This window comes from Callithrix jacchus, chromosome 9 (genome assembly GCF_049354715.1).
Source record: "Callithrix jacchus isolate 240 chromosome 9, calJac240_pri, whole genome shotgun sequence".
Lineage (NCBI taxonomy): Eukaryota > Metazoa > Chordata > Mammalia > Primates > Cebidae > Callithrix > Callithrix jacchus.
The window spans coordinates 32,192,131-32,213,043 of NC_133510.1; the positions used below are offsets into that span (position 1 = coordinate 32,192,131).

The 20,913-nt window shown below is 34.7% G+C and overlaps 1 protein-coding gene across 1 annotated transcript in view; it reads left to right on the forward strand.

Annotated features, from left to right (window-relative positions):
* ADAMTS20 (ADAM metallopeptidase with thrombospondin type 1 motif 20) overlaps positions 1-15,715 on the forward strand; it is a 225,514-nt gene extending 209,799 nt beyond the window's left edge. Inside the window, exons 38-39 of the mRNA XM_002752357.6 lie at positions 9,782-9,886; positions 14,188-15,715. Coding sequence (XP_002752403.2) covers positions 9,782-9,886; positions 14,188-14,277 — 195 coding nt within the window. The 3' untranslated portion in view covers positions 14,278-15,715. The remainder of the gene's footprint in view (positions 1-9,781; positions 9,887-14,187) is intronic.
* The last annotated feature ends 5,198 nt before the right edge of the window (positions 15,716-20,913 follow it).

Below are 20,913 nucleotides of genomic sequence, written 5' to 3' on the forward strand. Positions count from 1 at the left end.
TGTTATCCTTAGTTATGTCTTTAATATATTGGTCATTTAAGAGTGGAGTTTAATTTCCACATATTTGTGAATCTCCCAAATTTTCTTTTTTGGATTTTGACCTTTATTGTGACTGGAAAACATACTATGTGTTATTTTTAATCTACCTAAATTTATTGAGGCTTATTTTATGGTCTAATGTATAGTTTGTCCTGGAAAATATTCAATACATTTGTGGGAATGATGTGTGTTCTGTTGTTGGCTGAAGTGTTCCATAGACTACAGACCTTATTGGTTTATAGTGTTGTTCAACTCTTCTTTTTCTTGTTCTTCTGCTTAGTTGTTCTATCTGCTGAAACTCTACAACTACTATTTTTAAATTGTCTATTTCTCAATTTAATCTTCCATGTACTTTGTTTTGCTTCATTTGTTTTGGGATTTTGTTGTACATGAATATATAATTGTCATAACTTTCTAATATATTGACCTTTTTATCATTATAAAATATTCTTCCTTATCTACAGTAACATTTTTGCTCTAAAGCCTAATTTATCTGATATTAGTGTGGTCACTCCAGCTCTGATAGAATTGCTATGCATGTTTTTATTTCTTCACTTTCAACTTATTTGTATCTTTGGCTCTTAGGAATGTCTCTTATAGAGTATTTTGTTGGATTACTGCCTTTGATTGGATTGTTTAAGGTTACTTTTGCTATGTCTGGATTTACATCTGCCATTTTACTTTTTGTTTTCTGTATGTCTCATGTTGTCTTTGTCCAACTGTTCCTCCTTACTGCTTTCTTTTTTATTCAGTGAATGTTTTCTAGAGTAACATTTTAATTTCCTTAATTTTTAAATTATTTTTTGAATTGCTTTCTTAGTGGTTATTCAAAGGCTTACAATATATATCTTATCAGAATGTGCTTTACATTTTACTATTGACCATTCCTATCTTTCCAGTGAAATAAATAGCCTATTTCTTCCTCTTTTCTACTATATTTGTTATGCACATACCATTTATAAAGGCAACAAACTCATAACATATTATTATATTAACTTAAATAATTTTATGTCTTTTAGATAATATGAGAGAAGATAGAGCAATTATATATTCATAGAGGTTGTTATGTAAAGCTTCTCATTTAGTATTTCTTTTTATTTCTTCCTGTGGATTTGACTTATTGTCTGGTGTCATTTCCTTACTCTAAAACAGCTTTGCTTCCACCTGTCTTATTTGTGTCGTTATTGTCAAATATATTACATGTCTATATATTACAGGTCAATAGTATAATTATATACACTTTGGCTTATACAATTCTTTTAAATTAGTTAAAATAAGAAAAGTGAAGACATATGCAACTTCCTATTTTTTACAACTTGATTCTCTCCTTGGGAAGAAGCTCTGTAATATAATTTATAATCACCTACATAATTACCTTTATCAGCACTCTTGATTGTTTTGTGTTGATTTTTATTAATGTCTGATGTTACTTGCTTTCAGCCTGAAGAAATTCCTTTAGTATGTCTTGTATAGCAGATCTGCTAGCAAGAAGTCCTCCCAGTTCTGTTTATCTGGGATTGTCTTTATTTTGTCTTCCTTTTTGAATGATAGACTGGCTTATTAAAGAATTATTGATGTATGGTTTTTATTTTTGACACTTTGAATATGTCATTCACACTGCCCTTTGACTTCTAAGTAGATAATAGATGTCAGCTGTTTATCTTATTGAGTTCCATGCATGTGATCATTTTTCTCTCGGTGTTTTCAGGGATTTTCTCTTTGTATTTGTCTTTCAATTTCTTTACTGTGACATATTTGATGTGTCTCTCTTTGTGTCTACATGGTTGGAGTCTACTAAGCTTCTTGAATGTATCAATTAATGTTTCCACTGATTTTGGGAAATTTTCAGTCATTATTTCTTCAAATATATTCTCTGCTCTTTTTAATTCTTCCCTCCTTTTGGTATTTCCGTTATGCATATGTTGGTGCACTTAATGGGGTTCCTTCATTCCTCTGAGGCCTTGTTCATTTTTTCTTCTTCTCTGTTCTTCAGATTGCATCATTAACATCTCTTTAATTTGCCAATTCTGCTAGCTTCAGTAGACAGTTTCAGCCCCATTTGTGAATTTTTTATCTTGATTATTGTACTTTTTATCTTCAGAGTTTTCCTTTGACTCTTTTTGTAAAATATCATATCTTCCTATTTATTGATATTCTCTATTTGATGAGACATATTTATTATATCTTCTTTTACTTTTTTAAACATGGTTTCTTTAGTTCTTTGAACATATTTATATTAGCTGCTTTGAAGTCTTTGCTTAATCTGACCTCTGATATCTCTCAAAGGAAGTTTTTCTTGACTTTTTCCTGTATATGCATCATGCTTTCCAGTTTCTTTGTAAGCCTCATAAATTTTGTTGAAAACTGGACCTTTTAGTACTATATTTTAGCAACTGTGATTCCTGATTTCACTCTTGAGGCTTCTAGTTACAATTGTTGTTTGCTTCTTTCTTTGTGTATTTGTTTTAATTACCTGGCTGAACTGTTTCATTGAATTCTATTTCCCTTGTAGTGTGCAGCCTTTGATGTTGCTCCTCAGAGATACCATCTTGGGCATGCAGTGACCCTCATGCTCCTCTCCTTCAGGGATAGCGATAATCTTAGCTGGGCTTTCTTCAGTTCTTTTTCCCTGAAACTGTGTTGAGTTTATATGTGGTCTGTCTCTACCAATATCATGCTTAGCTCTTAGTCTCCACCAATTGCTATATGATTTCCCTATTCTTTAAACAATATTGTGGGGACATAAATAACTCCAGAAATGGCCTCAATTAATCTTATAGTCTGTCTTTGAGATCAGGAAAGTCCCCAAGAAGAGCCTTTCTTAGCTGTCTCATTCCCTGGTTCTTGCTGTTAAACTTCAATCTTATCTACCATTTTGCTTTCATGGAGCTACTACCCTTCTCTTAACAACACACCTCTAAAATCTTCTTTTTCATAGCATACCTAAACTTGAACTTCTCCAGGTTCTATTGCAAATAAGCTCAGTTACAATAGGAAAAGCTAGAGAATTTCCTATTTTTACAACTTGATTCTCTCCCTTGGAAGACGCTTTGCAATACTGTGGATCTGGGGACAGGGACAGTGGCCCATTTCTCAGAGTAACACCCCTGCTGTATAAATAAAGTGCTGAGTAATGGCGGTAATCTTTGGTCTTTTTGGCTTTTGACCTTCTCAGAATGGAGTGTCGGCCTTACCACTGATTTTTTGTGGGGACACTTTAGGCCTAGTGTGCTTGATCTCCCATGCCTGGGATAGATTGACTGTTCTATGAGTAGGGACTGGGTGGAAGAAGGGCGCTTCAGACTCTCAGCTACTCTTGCCTATTATAGAACTTATGCAGTACAAACCTGGGTGGGATGAGAAATGCTGATGCCTTCACCTCCCAAAGAGAAACCATAGCCTTAACAAGGAGCGAGGGGAAATGGAGTTCTGTATCCTTAAATGAATTCACCATGATTAAAATGATCATTTTGCTGAGGTGGGAAGAAGAGAAGGTGAGCCATGATTCAGATACCATAGGTTCACTCTGTTCTTACCTAGATTTAGTAGATTTTTTTGAATAAATGTTTCTCTCTTTGCTGTATAACCATAGAAAAAATTTCCGAGATTTTAAGTGATGGTTATATTTATGATTTTCACCAGTCATGTTTGTTTCACTAGAGAGAGTGTCCATGGGCTCTTCACATCACCATTCTGGAGGTACTTCCTTTCATGGCTGTATTTTTAAAGGCAGGCAACTTTGCAGAAAATCCTATGTTCTCATTCAATCTTTAAGACTGGTTAGCTCTATTTATGTCCATTCTTCTTCTTCCCAAATCCCTATTCATGATAGATACCTACCTCCAACATGGTGACTCTGACCTACTATTTTCCATTCAGTTCTCTGCCTAGGACTGTCCTTTCCCTGCTGAGCTGCCCCTCCCTCCCCTGAAGTCCTGCACTGTCTCTTTACAAACCTGTCTTTAAGTCAAGAATGTATAATCTAAAACTTTTAACATTCTAAACAGTTTTTTTCGTTGATATGTGGATATATTTTGTTGGTTACACATCCATTTTGACCCTCCTAAATGGAGATTATTCATTCTATAATGGTCAACCTATCTGAAGATGGGTCAACTTTGTCCAACAACCCATCTTCCTGTTAAGCTATGCCTTCTGATCATATCTTTGATGTAATTAGAGATAAGCAAATTGACAATGCAACCTAGTCTGCTAATACAAGGCCTGACAAATGTCATTACTTTGGAAAAGTCACCCAGTTCTGGAAATCTGATCATTGTCATTACACATTGAATTGAGAAAAGTGTGATAAATGAGACATCAACAAAATTCACAGGGAATGCGTATACAACAAGTAAATCATAACTGTCAAGTGGATTTAAAATTTTCTTTTATTTTATTAATGAACTTTCCTTATAGGAAATATCTTAACAGAAATCCAATTATTATACACAAAATATTTCTTCATGTGCATGGAATTTGAATGACACATTTACACAATCAGGTTTTTAAATAGTAAGATAGCTATTTCCATTTCTTTCTAACTTCCTTTCTCCAATTTCTCTGTAATTCTCTTCTTTTCCTACAATATCTTTAAAAAGTTATATAGCTATAAATTGGGATTATCAGTCTATAGATGAAGAAACAGACATTCCATGTTAATAGTCTGTCCAAGACCCTTAAGAAAGTCATAGGCAGAACCATCAGTAAAATGCTCTTCCTGCCCACTGGGGCAAAATGTCTCACTTGCATGATTTTCTAGACATTTCTGAAATGTGAAGTTCCATTTCCAAAATTAGATGTTATTGGGCATAGACACATGCTGTCAAACAGAGATGTGCCCATCTATATTCAGCCTGTATTTATCTGCTCAAGGCTACTGTTACCAAAAATACAAACTACCCAATATTTTTGGAGATGCTCTGTTAATATATAAACCAGATTCTGTGTTATGGTACACAGCATTTGCCTGAATACTCTCCAGATGTTTGATGTCACAGAAAGAACGTATTCTGTTATTTGGGATTCATTAAACCCACATCCTCTGTGTTCGCATACGACAGGGTAGTCTAGGATAGGGATGCTAAAAAGAGAATGGACACATATGGCCCTCTTTGGGAAAATAAACTTTGCCACATTGCAATATGAGACAAAGTTAAGGAGTGTGATGTGACTTTAGAATGCATATGTCAAAAGTAAAGTAAATGTTCTGTGCTTTTTGCAAAGCCACAGAAACTTTTACAAAACAAAAGTAATATGGAACTCTTTAACTGGTTGGTAATTACATAAAAATAAGAGAAAAACTCACATTTGGCCAATGTCCATGGATCATGGCCAGCAACCACTTTGAATGTTAAGAGTCAGTTTTCAGATATTTGGAATATGTATTCATTCAGGGTGTAGAGTTTAGTATACATCCATAGATCTACCCTTTCAGTTACATTGTTTAGATCATCTTCTTACTTTTGTTCACTTGATCTCTCTTGTTACTGGAAGCGATATAGTGATTTTTCCTATTAGGGTGTGTCAGTGTCTCCATGCATATCTCATAGTTTTTGCTTCTTAAAAGTGGTTGCGGTGTGATTTGATAAATAATATTTATTATGTGTTATGTCTTCTTTGTGTATTAGTATTTTTAGTACTTCCTTGTCATGATTTCATGACTAGGAACTCGAATTCTCCTTTGTCTTTTATCAGCATTGCTACCCCTCCTTTCTTTTTATGTCCTTTGCCTTTTTAGGCTCTTGTTTGTTTGTTTGTTTATTTATTTATTTATTTATTGAGACAGAGTATCACTCTGTCACCCAGGCTGGTGTGCAGTGGCACAATCTCAGCTCACTGCAACCACTGGCTCTCAGGTTCAATAAAGTCTCTTGCCTCAGCCACCTGAGTGTCTGGGACTACAGGTGCCTGCTACCATGCTTGGCTAATTTTTGTATTTTTAGTGGAGATGGTGTTTCACCATCTTGGCCAGGTTTGTCTTGAACTCCTGACCTCAGGTGATCCACCTGCCTCAGCCTCCTAAAGTGCTGGAATTACAGGCATGAGCTACCATGCCCAGCTGGTGTAATACGTATTTTCAAATCTTACCCATTTAAAAAATTGGATTGTTTGTTTCCTTACTGTTGAGTTTTGAGAGTTCTTTATATGTTCTGGATACAAGTCTTTTGTTAGATCCGGCATTCTAGTCTGAACCTTGCCCTTTCTTTCTCTTAAGTGTCTCTCATAGAGCCAAAGTTTTCCATTTTAATACAGTCAAATTTTTCTTTTATGAACAGTACATTTAGAGTCATTTCTGAGAAATCATTAAATAAACTCAAATTACTAAGATTTTCTCCTTTTGGGAGATTTCTTCAAAAACTTTTTATAGTTTTATGCATTACATCTAGACCTACAATTCATTTTGGATTAAATTTTGTATTATTAAGTCTGAGGATTTTACAGACTTAATTTTTTATCTGAGTCAAAAACATATAGACAGCTAATTGTTCTAACACCATGTGTTGAAAAGACAATGTTTTCTCTACTTACTTGCCTTTCTACCTTTGTCAAAAATCAATTGGCCATATTTATGTGGGTCTTTTGTTCCTTTGATCTACATGTCTCTGTCTTCACCAACAGCATACTGTCTCGATTAGGATATCTTTATGATAAGTGTTAAAGTAGTATGGGTCCTCCAGCTTCATTCTTCTTTTGCAAGCTTATTTAGACTATTTAAATCCATAGCCTTTTCATATAATTTTTAGAATCAAATCTATATCTACAAAGATTCCTGGTGGAAAATTTGTATTGCTATTATATTAGATCTATAGAGTACATACATAATAAAATGTGCACAGTACATTTAAAAATTATAAAACATAATTTAATGAGCACACATGAACCAACCAGTCAATCCAAGAAGTAAAACATTAAAGCTTACATCTATCTATATGCTTCTCCTCTATCTTCTACCCATACCTACTTTGTTCTTTGATGCAGCCAGTTGCTCAAGAATAGACATTCCAGTTTATTGAATTCCTATGTCTTTTGAATCATGTTACTTTCCATTCGTGATTGCCTACTGGAATTTTACTTTGTGTAGTAGCTGTTTCTTCAAAATGTCAGAAAAGTAGAAGAGGAGATAAGCTTCATACCATGTATCTACTCTCCTGACATTTCATACTACATATGTGTATATGGAGAGAGAGACAGCGAGAGAGAGAAAGAAAAAGGGAGCGCCTCATTTGTTGAACTAATTTTTAGGTTAAAGATTAGGTTTGAGCTTTAAATTTAATCTTAAATGAAGTATTGGAATTAAAGTAATTAACACATTTATTCACTCATTTATTACTTCTAAAATCCTATAGGAATGTATAAGTACCTTTTGATGGCACTTACAGTTCTCTCATTGGATTACATTTTTTAAGTACATATGGTATTTCACTTGACAGATTTAGAGTAAGATCTGTCTGAACTTTACTGTGGTACTTGACACCATCTCTGCCAGTCAGTTAATTTTAAACAAATGACTGAGATGTATTTTTAGCTCCATCAACATCATACCAAATTTCAGATAATTGTTTTATCATTTTTTGAGATTATATTATTATGTAGCTTTTTAAATGAGGACTAAGAACAGAAGTAAAGCTCATGAAAATTAGTTCAGAGAAAGGGAACAATGGATATTTCTAGACTCAACTAATTGTGTTAATGACCACCTAAACCTCTCAGTAGTCTGTCAGATTCATTCCTTTTACTTCCAGTGTGTATACTTTTGAATACTTTAAAGGCACATTCATCAGGGAGGTAGAGAACAAATGGAAGAATGGAATGATAGTATTAGGTTGCATGGCCCAATCCGGGCACTCAAGGAGCATCTGGTGACAGGAAATTTATTTTTATTTTTCAATAACTCTATTTGGTGAAAAGCCTATCTGTGAAGGAATATGAGACTGGAGGTATACAATGCAAAATCTGTATCAGGTTAAGTGTCAAATAGAATAATACATCCTAAGAATCAATTATTTTTATCAAATAATCATGAACATAAAATACTACCTTGTCTTGTTTTAGTGTCATTAAGTACATAGAGTCTGAAGAGTTTATATGTGTATTTGTGCATTTACTTTTATAATGCTACTATTTAATGTTTTTAATCCTGCACTTAATTCATCCATTCAGAAACACTTATTGAGAACTCAGGCCCTATTCTGGGCTCTGGCAATGAAGCTGACATAGAGCTCATATTCTAAATTCCATAACCAAATGATGTTGTATATGATACATCTTCTTTGAAATTTATATAAAACTAATTGTTTTTGCAATAAAAAATTCTCCATTGATTGTCATTGTTTTATAAAAATATTTGCTCTTTTTTGTTTTTAAATGAGAAATATGCAATATAAGATTGCTAAGACATCCAAGTTAATGACTATATTGATATCTAATTGTTTTAGCAATATTAATAATTCATAATATATAGCAAGTTTATATATCCTTTGCATAATTCATATATATAGCAAGTTTATATATCCTTTGCTTTTATGACAAGATAATATTTTCATTCCTATAATACAAAATACAATGTTTCATCACAGTCTTGCTCAAGATTCATGAGTCTTAAGCTATTGAAATATTGTGATGTAAGCAAAGAATGCCTTAATATTGTTTTGAATCTATATGCATACTGAACATTGTCAATAGACTGAACTTATTTGTAGTTCTACTTTTCAATGTTTAAATCTGTACTGTAAAATTATATAAATATGACACAAATGTTACCCATTTTAGTCACACATTTTTCTCAGTTAACATTTACAATCTAATTGTTAACAAAGATAGTCTAAAATATTTTGACATAAAAATGGTCATAAAACTCATAGGGAACCCATACACCATAATGTGTGTAAATCATGTGGTATCACACATTTATACACTGTTCTTGGTGCTTAAAATGTATATAATTTCCAGGACAACAATATTATATTAAATAGTTTTGTGTGATGAGTTAAGAAGTAAGATTCTTATCACAAAAGGGATGATACAATAACAGAGATTCTGGAAAATATGTCCAAGGTGAAACACCATAGAAGTAAGCAATGAGGGGTCAAAAATGGAAAGTGTAGAAATGTTAAAGTATGGCAAATGTTGCTCCCCATGAACCATTTCTGTCAGGACTTGCTAATTTATTTATTTATTTATACTTTAAGTTCTGGGACACATGTGCAGAATGTGCAGGTTTGTTACATAGGTATGCAAATGCAATGGTGGTTTGCTGCACCCATCAACCCGTCATCTACATGAGGTATTTCTCTCCTAGCCCCCTACCCACCAACAGACCTTGGTTTATGATGTTCCTCTCCCTGTGTCCATGTGTTCTCACTGTTCAGTTCCCACTTGTGAGTGAAAACATGCAGTGTTTGGGACTTGCTAATTTCTACAAGACTATTAGCTCTAGTTGTCAAGTCATAGAGTCCTAGAGTTGGGCAGTTACTTCTTCCACAAATATCATTATGTAGTATTAATTCAGTTGTCACTTTTAACAGAGAAGACTTATTTGTAATAAATTTTCAAAATCCTTAACTGGTTCATTTTCTTTACAGTAACATTATATCAATATTCTTCAAATATTCCTTGAAATACTTTGAAAGGTATTTCGAGGCCGTCCTTATATAATTCCCATTCAGATGTTTTTAGCCAAGAGCATTCTTAAGTATTTTATAAATTCCATCTATTTTTGTTTGTTTTATTTACAATCCAGGGGCAGTTTAGCATTAATTTGGCAGGAACTGGGATGAAGATATCCAGCACAGCAAAGTGGCACACTCAGGGGAGGTATACCTCTGTCAGCATACAAAGATCAGAGGTAAGTCTTGCTGGACCAAAAAGCCCATTTGAAATACTTCTGGGCTGTGAACTAACATTAAAGGTTATCTACCTTAAATGTAAAATTATATAAAATTGATAACTAAAGAGTTATTGTGGCCAGGCATGCTGGCTCATGCCTATAATCTCAGCACTTTGGGAGGCAGGCAGATCACGAGGTCAGGAGTGCAAGACCAGCCTGGCAAACATGGCGAAACTCTGCCTCTACTAAAGATACAAAAAAATTAGCCCGGTGTGGTGGTGCACATCCGTAATTGCAGCTACTTGGGAGGCTAAGGCAGGAGAATTGCTTGAAACCGGGAGGAGGAGGTTGCAGTGAGCCAAGATAGTGCCATTCCACTCCAGCTTGGGCAACAGGGCAAGAATCAGTCGAAAAAAAAAAAAAAGAGTTATTGATTTATTGCATTTAATGGGTATATTACATATAATGGGGCACAACATCAATTTATGAAATGAAATTGGATTCATTTGTATTAAAGTACATGTGTAGGCTTTGTATACATATGAATCTGTATATGGGCTACAGATAACTAAACATAAGTTGCCAAATATCAAGACATATATATTTTGTCTATCTCAAGTTTGTAGCTAATGACTTGAAATACAGGTACTCCAAAAAATGTAGTTTTTTTTTTTAAACTATACTTTAATTAAGGTTTACAGGTTTTAATATTTCAAAATGAGGATTAAAGTTCTGGTTTTCTTCCTTCACTGTTTTAGTAATGGGGACGGTATTGCAGTCACTTGTCAATTAACAAATATCCTTCACAGTTTTTTCAACAATTAGAATTATATATTTATGATGTACTCATGTTTTCCTATCTTTATTGAGATAACATTGTTATTTTATCGATAAAAATATAGACTGCTATATAGTATTTCTATATAGATAGTTATGACTGTTTTTGTAGTTTATTTATATAGTGATAGTAACTATAACATATATTGTATTATCCAGAGTAGAATCCACTTAATTTTCTGCAGGTATGGTATTCTAACACGTACATGTAATGAAATGCTTTCTGTTACTTATGGTTATTGTGTCTTAGATAACATAGCCCTGCCTACAGTAAATCTGGATATAGGTTATATGTGTTCTCACCTATATTGCACACAAATTGACACCAGCAGCAGCCCCTGTATATTCTAATATTTTATAATTTTTACTTCTTTTGATTAAAGTGAATTTTGTTGTACCCCTATTTATATAAATATTCCTCCTGGGGCCAGGCATGGTGACTTACGCCTGTAATCCAAGCACTTTGGGAGGCCAAGGTGGGCAGATCACAAGGTCAAGAGTTCGAGGCCAGCATGCTGAAACCCCATCTCTACTAAAAATATAAAAAATTAGCCAAACATGGTAATCCCAACTATTCAGGAGGCTGAGGAAGTAGAATTGCTTGAACCTATGAGGGAGGGGTTGCAGTGAGCTGAGGTCACACCACTGTACTACAGCCAGGGTGACAGAGTGAGACTGTGCCTCAAAAATAAATAAATAAGTAAATATTCCTTGTAAATACAATTTAGTATTCTGATAGTTATAGCCTTTAAAACATTCTGTTTCTGAAGACAATAAAAGTGTGCTTTACTTAACAAAGCATTCTGCTTTTATTAAATTTTATTCTAAAGATTAATTAATTATTTATTTCATTGAGAACTCCTACCTCAATAAAAAAATGTGGCACATAAGTATTCCTTAAAATGTGATGCCTGGTGTAAACTGAGATTGGTAAAATCCAGATACACTTATGGGAATGCAAACATACTCATTTGCCAATAAGTTTAATGAAGATTGAGTTTTTACTTAGTCTATTGGGAATAGGGAAGTATATATCTCTGAGGTTTTACTGCCATTCCCTTCTCTGTATACTCAGATTCTCCAGAGTTAAAATTGCTTTTGAAAAAAATGTAGCTTCAAAAGCCTCCAGTCAGGTTTATCAAAGCTCAGATGGTTGTAGATGTATGGTGGTGCCTGCAAGGCCTCTGTTCTGTTCCATTGGTCTATATCTCTGTTTTGGTACTGGTACCTTGCTGTTTTGATTACTGTAGCCTTGTAGTATAGTTTGAAGTCAGGTAGTGTGATCCCTCCAACTTTGTTCTTTTGCTTAGAATTGAGATTTCCTGTTTAATAAATGGGGTTGGGAAAACTGGCTAGCCATGGGCAGAAAGCAGAAATTGGACCCCTTCCAGACACTTTACACTAAAATTAACTCCAGATAGATTAAAGACTTAAACATAAGGCCATAAAAACCCTAGAAAAAAACCTGGGCTAAACCATTCAGAACATAAGCATAGGCAAGGACTTCATGACTAAAACACCAAAAGCATTGGCAACAAAAGCCAAAATAGACAAATAGGACCTAATTAAACTCCAGAGCTTCACACAGCAAAAGAAACAATCATTAGAGTGAACCAGCAGCCAACAGAATGGGAAAAACTTTTTGCAATCTACCCATCTGACAAAGGGCTAATATCCAGAATCTACAAAGAACTAAAATAGATTTACAAGAAAAAAACAAATAAGCCCATTCAAAAGTGGGCAAAGGTTATGAACAGAAACTTTACAAAAGAAGACATATTTGAGGCCAACAAAGATGAAAAAATGGATACCATCTCACGGCAGTTAGAATGGTGATCATTAAAAAATCTGGAGAAAACGGATGCTGGAGAGGATGTGGCGAAATAGGGACACTTTTACACTGTTGGTGGGAGTATAAATTAGTTCAACCATTGTGGAAGACAATGTAGCAATTCCTCAAGGACCAAGAAATAGAAATTCCATTTGATCCAGCAATCCCATTACTGGGTATATATCCAAAGGATTATAAATCATTCTATTATAAGGACACATGCACACGAATGTTCATTACAGCACTGTTTACAATAGCAAAGACTTGGAACCAACCCAAATTCCAATCGATGATAGACTGGACAGGAAAAATACAGCGCATATACACCATGGAATACTGTGCAGCCATAAAAAACGATCAGTTTTTGTCCTTCATAGGGACGTGGATGAACCTGGAAACCATCATTCTCAGCAAACTGACACAAGAACAGAAAATCATACACTGCATGTTCTCACTCACAGGCGGGTGTTGAACAATGAGAACACATGGACACAGGGAGGGGAGCATAACACACTGGGGTCTGCAGGGGGGAACTAGGGGAGGGACAGTGGAGGGTGGGGAGTTGGGGAAGGATAACATGGGGAGAAACGCCAGATATAAGTGATGAGGATGGAGGCAGCAAACCACATTGCCTTGTATGTAACTATGGAACAGTCTTGCATGTTCTTCACATGTGCCCCAAAACTTAAAAACACAATTTTATATATATATATATATATATATATATATATATATATATATATATATATGTCTCAAATCTTCCAGTCTCAGAACATTCCTCCATCTCAAAATGCGCCAGGAACCTACAATTATCTTCTCTATCTTTACTCCCTTAGATTAAAAAAAAAATGACCTTTTCCAGATATGATAGGAGTTCAACCTATTTTTGTCTCATGTTCTGGAAATGTCTTCAGTCTTGACTTTTAGATGTAAAGATGGAAGGCATCTAGAGAGTGCATCTATCAGGTCCTGACCAACCCACTTCAGCCCACTTTTGCCACATGTTCCTTAGTGAACATCTCTGCTTATGGAATAATTTTCATTTTAGTTCATCTCTAATTCTAATGACTGCTTTCAGCCCAGCTTTTGTTTATTTTTTTCTCCATTTTACCACCTTCTATACTTTTCTCCAGAGTGTGTTTCTAATGCCTCCACGAGATGCTTGAGATAAATGGGGTAGGATATTAATTATATACCTTTAAAGTCAAATTTGTATGATATCTTTCTTTTATTTAGTCTAAGAGAATGTTATATAAAATTATGTAAATAATGGATAGCAAATTGAAAGAGGTTTTAATAAACCCACTGAAGCAAATAGATACCTAGATGAAAAATATGTAGATTGAGATTGAAATATATGGATTGGATTTAAGTCTCAACTGAGATTTAAATTGTCTAAATTATAGAATGGTATCTAATATTTAATTAGCTAATATGAATCTCAGGTTACCTAATATCCTTTAACTTTCTCATGTCCACCAATTTGAACCAATACCAAAGGAGTATGATCTTTCACCTCAAATGCAATTGTTATAGGAAACCTCTGCTAATGATTTTAGCTATATGATTTAAAGCATTTTATTTTTCTGCTATTTGCATGTAAATACCAGCTTGTATAAGATTATTCTATATTTCTGATTCCATTTTTCAGGATGGAACCAGAGTTTTTGGCAAGTGTGGAGGGTACTGTGGAAAATGTCTTCCTCACATGACTACTGGTCTCCCAATTCAAGTCATATGAACATTCAGAAGGGGGAAATATGCCCTAAAGAGGAATGCTCTCTGGAACATGCAAGGAACTGGTGCTCATTTTTTTATTTCTCCCTTCCCAAGATTTCCATGTCAAATATGTTTCTGCCTTTTTTCTCAGGGTGCTAATCAGGGATTCAAATCACTGTTTAATAAGGCCTATAAAATAAACTTAAGAGATGTATGATCTAATCAGGATTTTTGTTAAAGAACATAATAATTAGTAATAGAAAATATCAGATTGAATGAACTATACCAAGACAATGTTGCTCTTAACATCTTGGACTGGACCACACTTATTTTACACCTATAAACACACATGTAAATCTTTGCTCAGTATCATACTGTGCAATGAAATGTTTATTCTACTTGCTAAAATGGAACAACTAAATATTAGGATAATAAACATTCAAAATTGTTATAAACATTATTGGGTCTTTCAGGTGAATAGCAAATCAATAGTTACATAAAAAAGCACAGAGTCATTATGCTTTCTACTCATACAGTTTAGATACCTCATTTTATTTTTTTCTTTAATTTTTACTTGTGGATTATGGTGCTTCAATTCAAAAACAGTCCTCAAAATGAGGTATGAATTATTTATTAAAAATGCATGTTTGAGTTAAATAATAAAAATTTTGTGGGTATAATAAAGATATGATATAATTTAATTTTAAAAATCTACCTCAAATTTGACTGTACTTATAAGAACAATACATTTTAACAATGTTGTTTTGCCTTTATAATTCTTGTGTGTGTGTATATATATATATTCTTTAAAAATCTATTTTATCAAAGTTATATACTGTATTCTGTTAATTAAAGAAATGAGAATTCTTTTAATTTTGAAGATCTTATTTTGGTAAACATAAAATTATATTTGCATATGCAAAAGTTTTATAAGAGATGTTTAAGTTATTTTATATCAGAGGTTTCTCAAAGCCAGAGCATAAAGGAGTATAAAAATTAACTATCAATGGGCAAATTCTCAGGTATTAAGAATTTTTTTTTAATGTGGATAATTTAATCATGTATTACATAACAATGTGCTTTTGAAAGACATGTTGACAAATAATATTTTTCTATGGCAATTTACTCTGACAACCAAAAAAATAAATAAAAATGGAATCTACTAATAGATTTTTGCCCATGAATACCAGTATACTTGTTTTACCCACAGTGTTTTTCTCCCAACCAACAATTTATTAGAGATGTATTGTATCATATAAAGCACTAATGCAATTTGTTCCAATGTGGTTAAATAAACATTTGAAGATCTCTGTATCAAAAGAAGTATTTTGTACTATGTGACTTAAGCCAGTTACAAACATTAATACAAAATGTGTGTCATTATCCAGGAGTCTTTTCATGCATATTTAAAATATTATAATTTATAAACATTTAAATAATAAACATATTTTTATGATTCATTAGCACTTTGTTTTTATTGTCTTTAGATGTAAAAAAGAGAACTTTCACTGTAAATGTCTATAACTCCAACTACTTCAGAAATTCTAAGAATTTTTTTTTTGAGATGGGGTTTTGTTCTTGTTGCCTAGGCTGAAGTGCAATGGCATGATCTCAGCTCACTGCAGCCTCCACCTTCTGGGTTCAAGCTATTCTGCCTCAGCCTCCCTATAGCAGGGATTACAGTTTCTTGCCACCATGCCCAGCTAATTTTTTGTATTTTTAGTAGAGGTTAGGTTTTACTATGTTGACCAGGCTTGTCTCGAACTCTTGACCTCAGGTGAGGCACCTGCCTCGACCTCCCAAACTTCTGGGATTACAGGCATGAGCCACTGTACCCGGCCAATTCTAAGAAATTTTTAATCAATTTCGTGCAGTTAGGATGAAGTACACCTCCTGCCTGTGTCCTTCTCATGGCAGAGGAAACCTCACAGGAAAGCTACCAATAACTTGCAGTGCCTCTAAAAGCTTGTGTTCATACAAGGTCTATTCATGTCTACTCAGATTCAAGTGGCCAAACCAGATCACATGACCAAGTCCTATGCAATGGGGCAGGAACGTGTACTTCTGTAGGGTAGGATACCTAGATCCGTAGAAATGGGTGGGAACTTAACAATCTCTTCCATGGCAAGAAGCAAGTCCTTGTGATATATCGTCATCAACGTCTCTAGGTATTGCCAAAGTGCCTCCAAATGGTTAAATACATTACCACCGGAAGATAATAAAAGTTTTAGTTGATCCACATTCTCAATGACACCTAAATTTTTCACATAAAAGACTCCTAACATCATGTACAAATACTGATGAAATAGAAGATAGTAACATAATAATTTTGCAACAACAACTTGTTAACAACTGAGTACAGATTCTCCCTCGATGTCATGCATCAGGATAAAATATATTTTGGCTGCTGAATATAACGATCAATCAACATTGGTCATTGCATGAACTTCTAATTTTTAAAAATAAGTACTATTTTCAAACATAAAGAATTGATTATTTCTCCGACTAATTTTTTCTAATAGACAGTCTTTATTTGCTAAGTGCTTACTTAAATATTTTGCTAAAAGGCAAATAAGTTTCTATTATACTACTTGTACTACTTAATCTTTAATGATAACATGATTACTTTGCTACATTTCACTTACCCTTTTTTCTAGTCATTTTTCATGTTTGAAACTTAAAAGAATATTTACAACTGACAACAGTGGCATCTGCTGGCTGTAATGATTCCTCAGTAGAATCAAGAAAAATTGCCAACCTAATTTCTTCCATACTTTCCTGGAAATTTTGACATACAACTATTTGCAATCCATTAGGCAAACTATCTTTGAGTTATTGTTAAACCAATTTAACACTGATATCTACATCTATAATATCCTCCATTCATACATACATGTATTCTTTTACAACTTCAATCTGAGAACATTCTTAACAGTGTCTTCTTTCACCTCCAGGAGAAAATTAAAAAGTTTTTCATGTAACAATTATGTCCAGCAATCTTTACTCTATAAAGGGGGGAAACATGGAATGTGAACAGAGGCTTTCTACACCAGCGTGTAGCAGTAATGAATCAGGTACATTAAATAAGTTCAGCACTTGGGTTTTTTTTCCTCAGCTATAAAATCAGAAATTCAAAACAATTAACTTCTAAGGTACTTTTTAGCCATGCAAATTTATGTGTATAAATTGTGTCTGGTGAACTAGTTAGCAGTTACTATATGTTAAATGTATAAAGCTACTTGGTATTTAATATCAGTAAAAAACTGTTCTGGGTATAGGTAGATTATCAATCTACTCCTCACTTTTGTGATACAGAAAAACTGTTGAATTTCCATATGTCAAAGCAAAGATATACTCCTTTCACAGTTTTATACCCAGTGTTCTATAATTAAGAAAACCTGAGTTTTTGCTGTGCTCTGCCACTTTTTGGCTATTGGTGGCATAGCAAAACACTGATACAATCTGAACTTCAGTATTCTCAATTGCAAAATGAACAGAAGAGAAAATGCCCTGCTTACCTTCCTAGCATAAAAATTGTGAAACTAAATGAGGTATTCATTATACAAATGTTTTGAGTAGTACAAAGGTCCCAATTAGCAAAATCCCTTTATCTTAAACATAGAAAGCAACTTTGAAAGCATTATAGTGAGTAGAAGACTGGTTCTGGGGTCAAAACTCCAGCTCCATTGCTTGTGTATGCTCTGTGATCTTGGGAAAATCACTTAATATCTTTGAGTTTCATGGCAATGTTAATAGTACCTGTCTCATTTTGTTGCAGATATTAATATGTAAAATATTGCACTAGGTCAGGCACATAATAAGTTTTCATAAACGTTAGTTATTATTACTATTATCATGATGGCCTGCAGGGTCAATAATTTTGTGAACAAATCCTAAAGCATACAAACATTTTATGTATGTAGTGATGAGTAGAGGAAGTGTTACTTCTTGAAAACACAAGTCCCAGGGAAAGTGAAGTGGCTTTCTGCTTTTCCATACATTATTCACAGTATAGATCATCTTGGGCCATCTGACTTAAATCTGATGCTCTCACCATCCATCTCTACTTAACACTACTGCTGTGCTCCTGACCTGTTCTGAATTAGCAATCACCCCTCACCTTAGAAAGAATTAGCCACAGCCCAATTTGTGGATTAGATCTCTCAATATTGGTATCATTTAGAGCATGCCATTTCTGCCCCTTCTGACTCTTTACTTCTCTGATCTTCCTCCTAAATCTCTGTTCTTTTCCCTTGCTTGATTTCTCTTCTGTAAACATATCACATAATAAATACCTTAACATGATCTATCATAACACCATCTTGGAAGGTTATGTTGATTGCTTTCTAAGCAGCTTCATCAAATGTATAACCCAGATGGTTGAAAAAGATGATCTCCATATGAGGTATCTGTGAAGGTGCCAACCAAGCCAGAGTGGAGCCAACTGCATGCAGTTCCATTAGCACAAAGACTCTCTTTACAGGGGAACACTTGTCTATTCCATCAGTTAGGATTCTAACTTTTGGTTCTGTCTTTCCACCATTTCATAAAAGTAGTTTTTTTGGAAAAAAACTATTTTGCTTTTTCTTTTTAACCAAATTTTTAATATATAATAATAATGTATCTATATCTACACCAGAGATGGTAGATACCAGGAAATGTGCCAATACTCTCCCATTTGGCACCAGGCATTAATCATTCCAGACATTTCCTATTACTAATCAATCTGGATGTATCCTCAAAACTCTTAGTACAGTTTCCTAGGTAACCACCACCAACATATTAAATTTGACACACAAGAGAAATATCTCTCTGCTTTCTCTGAACGCGATATGGATAGCCAAGGGGAGTCAACTTTTCCAGAACCTTGCCCAATGGCCTAATTAGATAGCGATGAATTTCTCAAAGTCATTCAGCATGTGTTTATTGAAAACAATTCTAGCCAAGACACTAGGCTAAGAATAATTGAGCAAGTCAACACAGTCCCTGCCATCACAGAGTATATCATTAGTTTGGTATGTTGTTTTTAATATCTTCTCGAGTAGCAAGTGTTGGAGTTTTGTTTTTAGTTAGGACTAGTCAAAAAAAAAATGAGGTATTGTGTCATTGCGGTATAGGTGGGGCAAATCCCAGACTTGGAATTTAGGGAGAGGTGTGAGAAAAAGTAACTGAAAAGGAAAGTTGTATGGAATCTAGGGCAAAGATATTTTAAAATCTTGCTGGAGACATTCCCTGGAGAAAAGTCATCATTTACTTTGTGTTCGGCATCTACATCACTCTTCTTATGTTTTATGAATGCCCACTTTATCAGGTACATCATGTTTCCCAGTGTAGAGGCTGAAAATATCAGACACCTGTACTTGCTTTCCTGACATCCCTTGCAACTAAGACCCAGATATATGAACTCAGCTCCAACCATTGGATGCACCATCACTGATTTTCATCAGAAGTTACTGACTTCAAGAAGTAGAAGCAGTGAAGTACACACCAGTGACAGATGGCACATTGGTGATGGCTAGATCCAGGGCCCAGAGGCAGCAGTGGGAGCTCTTGGGGCAGCATCATGCATCAGTAGAGCAAGCTGACGAGTCCAATGCACAGCTGCTATGTCAGCAAATCTTCAATGCACCAACCAAGAGAGTGATTTTGGCTTTTCTTCCTGGCTGCAACTGAATATGCTTCAATAATTTATTTTGTGTTGAATTAACTAGAATTAGTTTCTGAAGTAAAGAACAGGGAAGAAAATAAAAAAAAATCACCATGCAAACTCTACTTAGTATCAGTCTATGTTTAATGTTGTCAGAGGCAGTTCTCTCAAAAATGTAAACATAGAGGTCACTTTCTAATTCTAATCATATGCCAAATTATCACCCACATAAAATTATTAACTTTCTTTTCTAGGCCAGCAAGGCTTCTTTCCATCTTTTAGTCTATGTTTTAAATAAAATTTTGGGATCAAGACATGAATTTTACAACAGTGCAGAATAAAAACCCTGGTTCTCAAAGGTCTAATAGGTTTTAGCAAAGGTAAAAACATATGAAGTTGATTGATCTCTGCCAAGATGGCCGAATAGGAACAGTTCTGGAGTGCAGTTCCCAGCGAGAGTGACACAGAGGGTGAGTGACTGCACATTTCCAACCCAGGTACCAGGTGTATCTCAATGGGACTGGTTGGACAGTGGGTGTAGCTCAAGGAGGGCAAGCAAAGGCAGGATGGGGTGCTGTCTCACCTGGGAAATACAGCAGAGCAGAGAATTCCCCTCCTACCCAAGGGAGACCAACTGGAGCTTTTCTGGCCACTTTGGCACTCTGGTTCAGATACTGCTCTTCTCCCATGGTATTTAAGGCCCACAGACCAGGAGATTCCCACTGGCCAACAAGCACTGTGGGTTCCCAGCACAAAATCCACACAAGTCTGAGTGGCCATTTTAACTGGTGCCTGGAACACCTGCAAGACATTGTCACACATTTTCTTGAAAAACAGGAGGCTGAAGGAAGGGAGCCAGGTGATCTGGCTCAGCAAGTCCCACTCCCGCAAAGACCAGCAATCTGAAACACACTGGCTTGAGAATTTCACAGCCAGCACAGCAGTTTGAGCCCCACCAGGGTGGCCGAGTTCTGTGCAGAGAAGGGTGTCCACCATTACCAAGGCATTCCA